Source organism: Phaethon aethereus, assembly GCF_964289735.1.
Source record: "Phaethon aethereus genome assembly, chromosome: 10".
Classification (NCBI taxonomy): Eukaryota; Metazoa; Chordata; class Aves; order Phaethontiformes; family Phaethontidae; genus Phaethon; species Phaethon aethereus.
The window spans coordinates 7,733,609-7,746,262 of record NC_138586.1 but is presented as its reverse complement, the minus strand read 5'-3'; the positions used below and the strand labels follow the sequence as shown (position 1 = coordinate 7,746,262).

Here is a 12,654-nt window from a genome sequence, read left to right as displayed (position 1 = left end):
ACCAGCTGAGCAGACATTCTGCTCTAAGACTCATGAGCATGCTCGGCTTGAAGACTGTCTTCTGGGTAAGTTTGCAGCTGTATTGTTTATATATATTTGAACATTAGGTAAGACAGACCTTCTAAAAGTATTTTCATGAACAAGATGAAGAACAAAACATGCCAGAACAGCTTTCCCTGTCCCTCAGGACAGTCCCTTTCAGAGTAAGGACAACAACCCTAGGACACACACCCTCAAAGCGAGCATATGAGAAATACTGACATGAAATGGCTCTTAAAATTTCTATTTAGGATCGTAAAGAAAACAAAGCAAAAACACCTTGATACATTAGTTATTTTCATTTTTAAAGGCCCCATTTGGGGGAGGAAAAAAAAAGTACTAGCCAGTTAAAGGCCTAGAGCTGGAAGATTTCTCAGTCATGACAGCATGTCTACTAGAGGTTCAGATATTATTAATAAACTTCTACATCTAGCTGCAGCATGTAAAACAGATATCCAAACAGCTGACATGATGCCCATCGCAAAAGTGGAAGATTATAGGTTTTTAACTGAGGAAATGACATTTCTTTCATGCTTTGCTTATTTCCCCCTATCCCTAAAGGTCCTACCTTTGTGATTTACTGCAGTTGGAACAATTTAATTGCGTTCATTTATTTCATTCAGATACAGCTGCGGTTTCCCTTTTGGGAAAGGAGTCTAGCTTTAATATTTAAGTATCAGCTCAATATTTTAATTGTTTTAATTATACATGAACTCACTTTAAACGAGTGTAATAGCTAAAAATTTGAGTGTTTAAATAAGTTCAATATTTAAACCCTGTCAGGTTGAGGTCGCTAAAAAAAACCCAAACCTCTAGCAGATTATTTCCTTTCTTGTTCTCTCTGTGCATGTCCCTCCCTCCCCACCAGCAAACAGAATGTCTAAATGCCGCCAGCTGTCTCCCAGATAGGTCCGTCGAGCTGCAATGCCACTTGCTGCCTAGAGGAGAGGAAACCAAGGCTGGGACTCCCATAGCGAGGTGCACGGGCTACCGGTGCTTCACAGCTTCGTGCTGGTAGCCCCCCGAGACCCGACCGAGCGCAGGAGCCTGGCTCCTCGCTTCCCGCTGATCCGAACCGAACAGATGGGGAGCAGCCGTGCAGCCGTGAGCAGACACAGCCCTGTGCACGAGGGACTGCACATTCCTGCGCTGATGACAGCTTAGAACAACTGCGATTCCGACTTTTTTTGTTTGCTGGAGCTGTGAATAACTTACCATCTTCTGGGAAAAGTAAGAGATCAGTGTTTGCTGATTAGCATTGCCAAGGTCCCATTTCCTCTATATCTGCACATTATTTGCAGGAACTAAAAGCTTTAAGCCTCTTTTGCATCGCGCACAGAAATTGGGAGGGCCCATAGCCATACGTTTTCCATCAGGGCCAGAAGCGAGCTCTTCAGGCAGATGCAATTGCGAACAAAAAGCAAGTGGCAACTGTGAGTGCTTCATCCTGCAGCTCCTCCTCTAGGGGCCCCTCCGGCAGGAGCAACAGAGTGTTAAGAGTTAGGCTCCCCGAGGATACCCCACTCCGGGCACAAATCCATGAGTCACCTCTGAAGTACAAACACCCCCGCTTCCACTTATCTCACAGTTTCCATGGCCAAAGTGATCAGGCAACGGTACAGGGAGATTGAGTTCCACAGAAGGGAGCAGAGGGAAATCCTAGGTCAGAGCAAATGACAACTAGTAAGAAAGTAAAGGTCTCCTGAAACATCTCCAGCAACCAAAGTAAGTTGTTGCATGATATTCAAAAGGCAACGAAACATCAAGCCAACTGGTTTTAAATTAATGTGTTAAAGCACTACATCCCAACCACCGCGATGAGAGAATTTAAGACAATTTGACTACACCCATACACAGCAAGGCATGATGCTAAGCCAAGCCTTCTCTCTCCCAAGCCATTGGTGACAAAGTTGGATGCAGGTGGAGGGTGACGGGGTAGGTGAGGGACCACAGGCACACTTGCTCCTCTGGCATATGACTGCCTTTTGGGTGGTCCCAAGATAAAGAGGAGCAGAAGGAAGGCCAGAATCCCAGAGCACATCCATCTGACACACTACAGAGGAGAGGACACAAGACTCTGGCTCTGTAGCTTGGAGGACATACCAGTGCCAGGCCTGAGCCAATTAAGCCCTGTTAACCTGCAGAAAGACTACTACCAGCTCTGCAGCCAGCAGCCTCGTAGAAACCTTGGGAATGTCTGCCCATGCTCCTCCACACAAGGTTGGCATGCCCTCTGGAACTCTAGCATGCTGAGACAGGGTATTTCAGCTCAGCAAATAAATACAGCAACAATAAACACCAACATCAATAATTCACTAATGGAATTATGTCTAGTAAGTCAAACAGAATCTATAAACTGAAAAATATCTTGTATAAAAAATGCAATGATTTTTTAATTGGTTTTATATTCCCTGCTATGATTATTCAAAGCACTATATACACAGGGCTTGGGAAAAGAAGTCACTTAGATTAAAAGGAAATCACCTACAGCTGGGAACCTAGCAGCTCCCACATCCTCAATTTATTTGAATAACCTCCACCTGCAAAATACCCTTTCTAGGGTATTGCTAAGGCTGCAGTCCCAGCATTAGCTGTTTGCTCAGTTTTACTTCTTAAAGCAGGCAAAAAGGACGACCTGCAGCTTTCAAAAAAGCTTCATAACATTAAAAAATGCTTGTGAAACTTAAGTCAACATTACATTCACACAGATGCTCGAGGCAAACTGTTCTTTTCCCACCACAAACAGCAATCATTACTCTGTAGACATGACAGATTTCTTCTGTAGCATCTGGAAGTTGCTGCCTGTAACAAAGAATCTGAGTAGCATAATTAAATTAGCTCACCCATTTTAATTATTTTGGCACCACATCTTAAGTGAGAAGCGGCCAAACAAATTTGTCTTGCTACAAGTTTCTGTGTCATTTTTGCAGCATTGTGAGGTACTCCAAAACCTGTCTGTAGCCCTCACATGCATTCATTCCTGCTTGACTTCTCCAAACAGAAATACGGACACCTGAATCTATAGCAAAGGGCAAGTAAAGGACGTGAGACTAATCCCTTTCAGTTCTGTTTTTCTCTCCCCTTCTGTGAGGACTGTTTCTTTAGCAAACTTTAATTCTATACTTGCAACTGGAGCACCATTTCATCACCTTCTGTTTGACATCTTAGATCCTCCACCGCTGACCTCTCTCTAATGACTCCTGCCTGTTGTCCAGCCTCTGTATACTGTCTGCATTTGCTGTCTGAAGCTCTCATCCTCAACTCCTCCCCTTGGGTTTATATTCCTTGGCTTCAAAGGAACATTTTCACACCAGCCTCTGAAGATGCCTTCCTAGTCAAACCTCTGTTTTCTTTAAGGCAACTTCAGTTCCACTAATAACGCCCTCCTGGTCATTCTGCCCCGCTTTTAGTGATGCCTTTGCATTACCTGAAGACAACGCCCCACCTTCTCATCGCTTCACCCCAAGTCCTCTTCACTTCAGCTCTCTTTTAAGTTCTCCCTACTCCTTAAACAAGATATATTCTATTATGTGATGTTACACACACACACTAGTCAACTTCATAATTGCTCTTGTATTTAACACTAATGACAATTCTGTCCGCTCATGCAGTAATTCTACGTATTGCTTGGAAAAATGCCAGTCTATATAAGTCAGCAAAGACACCGATACCCTGATTGTGCTGGTTTATTGCCCTGGTAGCCCAAATCTATCTTTATCATCAGTGTCAGCACTTTCCGTGCACTGCTTCACACAGCTCTGCACAATTTCCCTTCTCCTTTTAAGGATGCTCACCAGCTTAGACATCCCCATGCCAATAGCCGGCAAGACCCAAGACTACAACATCCATCCAGAACACTGCTGCAGAGATCCTGTCCACAGGGTGTCATTTGGGCACCCCATCCACTCCCCCCCTCGCTTTCGTCTGCAGCTAAAACAGCCTTCTTGCTTTCCGACATCCTGCTGTTTACACTGCAGTGCAGCTGCCCACAAATAACCATTAAATTACTTTCCCCTTCCCACTCTCCTTTAACAAGACACCATTAAAAAAAAAAAAAAAGACCCCGACCTACAGCACCAGCATGCTACAGCTACTGTCACCCTGTCGAGCAACATGGCCTCATTGTTTCTTCGTGCATTTGCCTGGCTGCATCCACCCACTAACTCTGATCTTCAACTTAAACAACAATACAAATAGTTAAAGTTCAGAAGCCTCTGGGGCATCTGTCCTTTCACAACATGTAACATTTAGTGAAGCCCCAAGCAATCAAACAACAGCCCTTCGTATCTAAAGATGCCTTTCAGAAAAGGAGTCAAATTATCAATTTTGCTCCAAGCGCCAAAATCACAGAAACAGAAAATGTATTTCACACACAATGTAGTGGAAAGAGAAAAAGGGAAAAAAAGGAATCAATAGTTTGCTCTACACAGCAACCTAAAAATCAGCATGTATGACACAATGAATATTGAAGGTGAAAATCAACCACATGATCAGGTACTTGCAAAGAAACTATAATTTTACTTTACGTGCAATTTTCCCCTTCATCTTATACTCAATATACACCAACTCAATCAAATTAAAAGAAAAAGAACCGGCTATTCACTAGTGGGTTGTATTTAGCAATAGGCAGTCTAAGATATTTAAAGCATTTTTCCCACCAGTACTCAACCTGAATTGATACCGTCAACAGCTGCCAATAACACAAGAAATTCTGCAGAGTCAAAGAAAGCAGATTTAAAACAAAAAATTAAAATATAATTAAAGGTAAACTACCAGCTGAATGACACTATAACCACAGGCATGTTACTTCTACAGATGTGTACTTCTGATAAAGGAAATGCAAAGGCTCTTCCTTGCAGCCAGGTGGTGTTGCCTGGCATCAGTGAATCAAGGCTGCTCAATTATACAGATTATGGATCTCATAGGGGTTCTCATCCAGGCCAGTCATAGCAGTTTTGAAAAACAGGAACACCATCGCCCTTAGCAGAGTGTAGATCAAGCTCCACTGTAGCCAAATCCCGATATCCATGACTGCTCTCACAGCGCAAACAGGGCTCAGGGCACAATATCCACAATAAAAGTCTATAGACTAGTTTGATTTAGCAACATCCATCTATACTTTCTAGCCCAGCAGAAAGAATTCAGCCTAGCATCTGGTAGTTCCCAGAGAAACACTTCCTAGCCTGGTGGGATGTGACATCTAATTCTCTGTAATAGATGAACCAATAACTTTTATCCTCTGTTCTCAAGAAATGCAGAAATTAAACTTAAAACTGGCCAAACCAAGTGAAGTCAGTAATTTCTGTTTGTACCTGCATTGCTAAAAGTGTTGGCTGAAGACAGTGAGGATGGTAAGATCAATGGAAGCCCTCACACTAGTACGTACAGCACACCACTAGTGGGAATGAGTAAGTTAACATGCAAGTTTACAAGTACGACACGCATCCTGCATCAGTTACCTGCCCACATAGACAAGGCTCTAGCAGACTAACACCACTATGCAACACTGCAGCTGACTTAATGGTCCACCCAAAGTCCTTCTTCCAAACTCGCAGCTTCCTTGAGAAAGGCAAACAGTCTCATGAAGTCATTCCCTTTGAGAAGGGAGAGCTGCATAGACTAGAAGTCACTTCAGGCTCTAATATAGATGAAACATTATCCAGATCAACTGTCTATCCTGGAAGGAGACACTCTAATGCTTCTTTGAAGTGTTCTGTTACTATTAGTGGGTTTCAAAAGCAGATGTAAACATAAACCAACTCCCCCGCCCTTCCACAGCCAGAATAATCTGAGGTTATCTACCCAGGAAAGCTCTTCCCAGTTAGCCCTATACATTATCACACATATGGCTGGCATGACTTTTTGGAAGATGACCTTCCAACATACAAAAAGATCATCCAGACTTAAAAGTCACCACAAACCACATCCACAGTTAAGAAAATCCCTTAGCATCAGTAAAAGACTGGATGTTAAAACAATGCCCAAGTCATTACTACCTTTGTGGGGTTTCAGTCAGATCAACCTTTTCTTTTTCTTTTTTAATAGAAGAAAACATAAGGACACTTTCAAATAGCTTAAAGTCACATCAACAGAACATTATAGAGAGAAAATTCATCCTGTAACATCTGGTAAGAAAACCGTATTGGTTATGACTTTTTTCTTTTGCAGTAGAGAACAAGAAGTATATATGCAAAACAAAAAGCAGACATCTAAAATGCTTAGATCTGCACCAGGTCCAGATTCAAAAGTAAAAATATTTTTCTGTGACTTACCAGAATTTCTCTTTGACACGAGCTTCAAATTCATGCTGACTACAGTACAGATCACAAGAACCAAGAGGACAAGAGGCTTCATCTTTCTGAGAGCGCTGAAATGCAAACATAGTATGAAGTCTGAATCACAGCTCTTCACAACAACAAAGCAGCAGCTACAGTCAAACATTTCTCAAAGAACCATTACAGGGCAATGGCTTAATCTAGTGACTTCTGCATTTATGCAGAGGTAGGAAAACATAATGGTCCAAAGTAACTATTTATGAATACTTTATCACACAAAAGGGTTGGCTTTTTTTTTTTTAATAATATTTTGCTTAAATAAACCACAAGACTTAATTGTTTATTTGAAGTAACATGGGTCTAATCTGGCAGATTTTTGTATGTTATTTAAGGGAGAGACCCTGATGGTCATGATTAGTTTTGTCTCATACAAACAGGCCACACGCTTATAAAAACTTCACATTGTTCAGGAAAAGATAAAGAGTAGGTTATTCAAGCAATTTCTCTTAGCAACCTTATTTCCCACTGGTGACCTTGTAAAAGCTCCTGCAATGAATTACTGCTATTCCAGAGATTCCTCCTATAAACTGAGGCAAAGGCAGATGAACAAAATTCAGAAATCAATGAATGCATGTCTCAGGATTCTTATTAGAAAGATAAAATTAGTCTCTCCTGTGAACTTTACAACCTCCTTTATATTAGGTGCATTAGAAAAAAGAAAAAAACTAGTTTAAAATTGTATTTTTCATTTTATGTATTTACTGGAATTAATTCTGTTTTCATTTGCAAGTATGACGTCATTCAAGAAAACAGCAAGAGCAAACTGAGGCTCCTTATCTGTACTTAAAAACAGATAGAACAAATCTGAACTCAAAGCCCATCTCTCTCCCTCTCTCTATATATATCTAAATGAGAGAAAGAAAGATGCTTAATTGTACGCTAGAGTCCTCAAATATATGCTCAGCTTGAAGTCACAGGCCTTCAAGAGGCTTGATATATTTAGACTCCAGGGATTCATCTCCATATCAGATACAGATTTTAGATCAGGACCCTCATTCTCAGATAAAGAGGGCAGTCATCTAAATCAGTATGAAATTATTATTTGCGCCAAAAGAGTCAGCAAACATTTTATAGCAATTTCTTTCAAACAGAAATACACAAAACTACCTGCATTAGTAGCCAAAACGAAGGCCAACCAAACAGAATCACTCCTTAAACGCTGTACCACGTCCATCCGCCCGCCCAGAGGCACCCTCAGCTTTGGGACCAGCCCGGGCCCCTGCAGCTCTGAACATTTGCTCAACGTGATAAACCAGCAAGAGGGTGCAATGTCCTGCAGTTCACTGAAATCATTCAGTTTAGTTTGAGTTTATTACATCAAATGTTCTTCCCTTGTAATTTTACTACCAGCCTATTGTTGTGTGAAGAAAATGTAAGGAACCACGTATAATCTCTCACATGATGGCAATTATGCTGCTATTCAATTATTTCAAAATTACCACTTACAACTGAGGTTTTCTCCCTCTCACCTTAACGTACTGCGAGCTATAAACCGGCAGTGGATTCCCCCCCGCCGAAATTCCACGTTCCCGTGGGCACTTTATGCCTATTGATTCCCCACAGCAACAATGCTAAAGGCGTTTAAGGAATAATACGCGCTGAAGGCTGCCTGACAGTGGTTAATAGCAGAATTAGTATTCATTCCTCCTCAACCTTTCCTTGGAGTACCAAAATCCTGAAACAAGCAAGGCCATCTTGACAAGAGAGCTTAAAAAAAAGTAATTGAACTAAATCTTGACAGATAATTGTAATGATGATGTTACGCTAGAATGATTTTCAAGTGTAGCTTTGCAAATTACTTTCTCCAGTTTCCTCCCTTCAGGTATTACAGCTGAGGTATGTAACTCCTAGGTCTTTTTTCACGTGGGTCCCTCCATCCCCACCCCAAATGAGCTATGCTGCATTAAATACACCTAAAAATTCAAAGCAAGTTCTGCCAGCCAACATTTATGCTAGAGACAGGGGAAAATTCTTGGTTCTGTCAGCATTGATAGCAGCTTTGCTTTTTGAAGCCCTGGCCTCACCAAGGCAGCCAGTCTCTGTACCTGCAAAAATCAGGAAAATGCAGCGGGGAAAAGGGCAAGAAACTACTCCACCACCCAGTTATTCACAGCCTAGCCTAGAGCCTCAGCTTGTCACATCTCACACAACCCAGCTGAAGCTGGCATGAAAATACATGTCAAAGTTTGAGGCGTCATCTTCACCGTCCCAGACATCCAACCAGAAGAAGGTAGGCTCAGTCACACCAGTGGGGCCAGAGGGTCAACTGGTTACTGTCCTGAAGCAGCAGACAGCTATAGACCACAAGGCTGTTCAAACTGCCGTATCATAGATTATTTTTTTAAAACATGTAATTTGACAAAGAACACAAGGTGCAGTATAAGATCTATTTCCCCCAGAAGAATGTCAAGCAGACAGAAGAGGGAAGGTTGTGTGTATCCAGGACAAAGTCTCTAAACTTGCTCAGGAGGAGATTTCTGGGGCTGAACCTGCCAAGACTCCCACCAGGTCTCCCAATGGGACCAGTCTCACAACGCCCTCGTCTGGGCCATTTGCTCACCTGCCACACAGTGAGACAGACTAGAGACTCAAGACAATCCTGTGCTAGACCTGCTAGCACTTCTGGAAATAAGTGAGTGAGAGAGTGTCTATGATCTGATGAAGAAGATGAATAAAACTGTGCTAGCTTGAAGAGATATGAGATGGGATAAACCAGTTAACATTCAATACCATTTTCCTATAATCTAGGCATTTTTCTCGAAGCAGGGCTGATTTTGTCATTTGACAAACTTTCCCGTACAAGCACTGAGAAGCATTTCCCTGAGGAGCTGCTTACCCTGATGCTGCCAACTCCAAGCAGCCGTGAGTAGGGGCTCACAGCTGTCACAAGAACATAGTACTCTACTGGATACTTCCTACAAGAGGGGATCAAGTTTAGGACCATTCCCAGAAGAGTGAAGAAGATGTCTTACTTAGTAAGGATATAGAAATACCGGTTACATCTAACTTGCCCAAGATCACAGGGAGGAGGGAAGTGAGACACAGAATAAAGTGCTTGTGGAGACGGCCGGAAGAATCGCTGAATAAGTCAACCCAGCCCTTGTTGTGACCTGCCAGGTTGCATTTGTATCCAGATAAGCAAAGGGAGGTTGCTACCATCAGAGGGAGAAAGGTAGGAGAAGGTGTGACAACTTTACTCTCAATCATTCCCCTGCTAACGAGGCCACCCTTTCCCTCCTCATACCGTTTGATGCTACAGACCACGGACAGGCAGCTGTAAGCACCCAGCAACTACAAGGGGACCAGGCTGCGATGCAGCACAAATTCTGTTCTTCTCACAGAAACCCGACTCCCACATGCTGCCTAATGCCCTTCACCCGTGTTGACAAACGTAGTTCGTTCTTCCGAGTCCTCAGAAAACAGAGCTTGGGAAATTGTGTCCCATTTTCTTCGTGCACTGCTTGCCGTCCTTCCAGCACCCGCTTCATCTCACATAGCTTCCCAGACTCAAAAGAATTTCAAGTGACAGGGTTAGAAGAAAGCACTTAGAAACAGGAAGAAAACTGGAGCATTGATATTCTACACAAAACCCAGCACTGAGATTCCCAAGCTCCCGCTTTAAATATAATGTAGTTTTGCTCTAATTTCTACCCCCAGCTTTGTTTATACAGTGCTCCTTTTTAAGAGCAAGCCAGAAAAGCAAAGCGGTGCATGTGTGCACTCAGGCACCCATCTGTGCACAGACGGAGCTTTGCTGACACACCATGAGGCTCCGTAGGTTCTGGTTTCTCCACAGAAGCGGCGATGCAGAAGGTGCTCATTAAAAACAGCAACCCACCTCTTCAGTGGTTTCCAATAGTAAGGCTTTGTTGTTCAGAAATCTCAGGGAAATAAATTACAGTTTTCACCCCACACACAAAGGATGAAATGGCAACAGTAATTCTTTCGTTGTCTTTACAGTATGCTAGATGGTGACTTCTGTTCACTGATTTTCAAACTATTTCGCCATTCCACTTTTTAAGGCTTTCAATTTTAATGTGAACTCTCTCTCAGGTCATCTCTTCTTTTGCCAACACACCAAACTTTGAGTTGTTTATTACTGAAAGATTTTTAGTCTATACAATATGCTGGATGGAAGCAATCCACAAGGGGCACCAGTCCCTTTTTGTTGATATCTCAAACACAAACAAAAAATATTTAAGATCAGAGATGTATGCTAGTTCAAATACCGTATCTTCAGCTCTACTTGATACGGGTCATGCAGCATTCTTTGCTTCGTTGCCCAATGAGCATTTCATTTTGCCTAATTCACTGTGCATCTTCACCATCATAACCAGCCACTTAAGTTGTCTACATACGCAGTGAACATTAATTCTACAAGGCAGTGTGTATTCAGCACTCTGGATTTGAGCCTCCACTGGGCTCAGGTCCTTAACTAAATTCACATCTGGCTAATCCTCCTTGTTCAGCTGAAATTCTATGAGAAATTTAAAACTGGGGTAAGAACAGAGGGAATTTGGTAGTGCATGTGTTGTGTGAACTGCAAGTAACCAGCAACAACGAGGCAACATCTAAAATGTCTGGGCTTATTCGTGGCTCAGCAGTGCATCAGCTGTATGATAGCAATACAACAAAGACAGACCAAGGTATTATCCTGAGGAAGCAAAGAGAACCACAACTAAATACACAAGAGCACCTGACAAGGTCACACCACCAATCTCTAATGACTCCTGGTGCATGTCTGGGTGTGAAAGAAAAGGAACAAACTGTAAACTCACAGATCTTTTGTGATGTGAAGAGGGTAAACTCAGAATCTTTTCTGTTACTACAGAAGAAACAAAGAGCACCACGCCTTAGGTGTTAACGTGGAGGTTTTGCTTGAAAGATTGTTAATGCTTCCATTAGGAAGTTAAATATCTTCCAAATGGCAACCATAGAATATACCAAGTGCAGCATCTTAAAGCTTCAAAAGGCATCTTACAGTTTAACACCAAAACAAAAAAAAATGGGCTTCATTGGCAGACACAAAATACTGCCGATGGCCTCCACACAATAACTTCTCCCATTAACATTTCTGGCTGCAAAGAGTAGAAGTGATTTGAGTCATGTTGAAGTGGCAATCAGACTCAAAGCTATGAGCAAACTGCGGTTGGTTTGCCCTGCAGAGGGAAAACCCTGTGAGCATTAGCGCAAGAACATTTTCCTTCAAGAACTTTCGGATCCAACAGCTTGCCTTAAAATGTTGCTTATTTTTGTCGGGGAAAAAAAAAAAAAGCAGGAAATGGAAAAATCCCCTGAACTATTCCAAATACAGATAAGGATTCCATTGTCTATAATATTGAAATGCTAACCAGAGGGGTTAGTGATGAGCATGTGATACCGGCACTCATCTAAATGTCTACTAAGAAAATTTCACAAAAACCTCAGCAGCCCATCTTAACAGATTCGTGAAACGAAAAACCTAGAACTATTCAGCACTGATCAGCAGATCGAGTACCATCAGCTCAAACCACTCACTGACCTTGATTCCCTACGCAACTCACTCACACGGAATTCAAATTCATTATATCTTCAAATTGGATTTTAAATCCCTGAATCGTACTCCCCCTTTATGGCAGCAACTCCTGCACTTGGAAATGCAGAAAGCAACTGTAAGGAGGAACAGCAAGAATAACAAAGGAGTGGGAAAGTTAGCTATTATTTTTTAAGCCTCATGCCCAGCTGCACCATCAATGATGTACTGATTCAGCACTACTCTGGACTCTACAGAGAACTATTGTTCCAGCCTTAACTTTACAATATCCTAACTACGCATCCCAGGATATACGGATATGCTTGTCCAGTATCACAGCTTTTACATTTGTGCAGTCCAGGCCTTTTAAAGACATTCAAAGTGAAATACGTGTTGTGGGAGGAGGATTACAACTGTACTTCAAGCCCACATGGTTTATGAGGTCAACATAATGGATCTATTAATTTACAGCCTTTTTTTCCCCTAGAGTAGGAGCTATTAATATTCTACATATATTTACTTCTGCAGATTGTGGTTTAATCAATACAGTACTTCAGGCAACATGAAGTACAGCAATGTAAAGACTGTCAGATCCAGAGAGTTCAGGTTTACAGCGTGAGGCTTAGCCTCGTACCACTCTGCAGAAGTACTTCGAAGATTACAGAAAATCTGGGGGAGAGAAGAAAATGTGAAGATGGTCTACACTTGGAAAGCTAAAAATGTACACTAGTACTGGGGAAAGGAGAGTGATTTTAAGAATCAGCTTAA

At 42.1% G+C, this 12,654-nt stretch overlaps 1 protein-coding gene across 1 annotated transcript in view; it reads right to left on the bottom strand.

Annotated features, from left to right (window-relative positions):
- IL1RAPL2 (interleukin 1 receptor accessory protein like 2) overlaps positions 1-6,822 on the bottom strand; it is a gene marked incomplete at its 3' end in the record, with an annotated part of 388,469 nt that extends 381,647 nt beyond the window's left edge. The window contains exon 1 of the mRNA XM_082004281.1: positions 6,312-6,822. Coding sequence (XP_081860407.1) covers positions 6,312-6,480 — 169 coding nt within the window. The 5' untranslated portion in view covers positions 6,481-6,822. The remainder of the gene's footprint in view (positions 1-6,311) is intronic.
- Between the last annotated feature and the right edge of the window lie 5,832 nt (positions 6,823-12,654).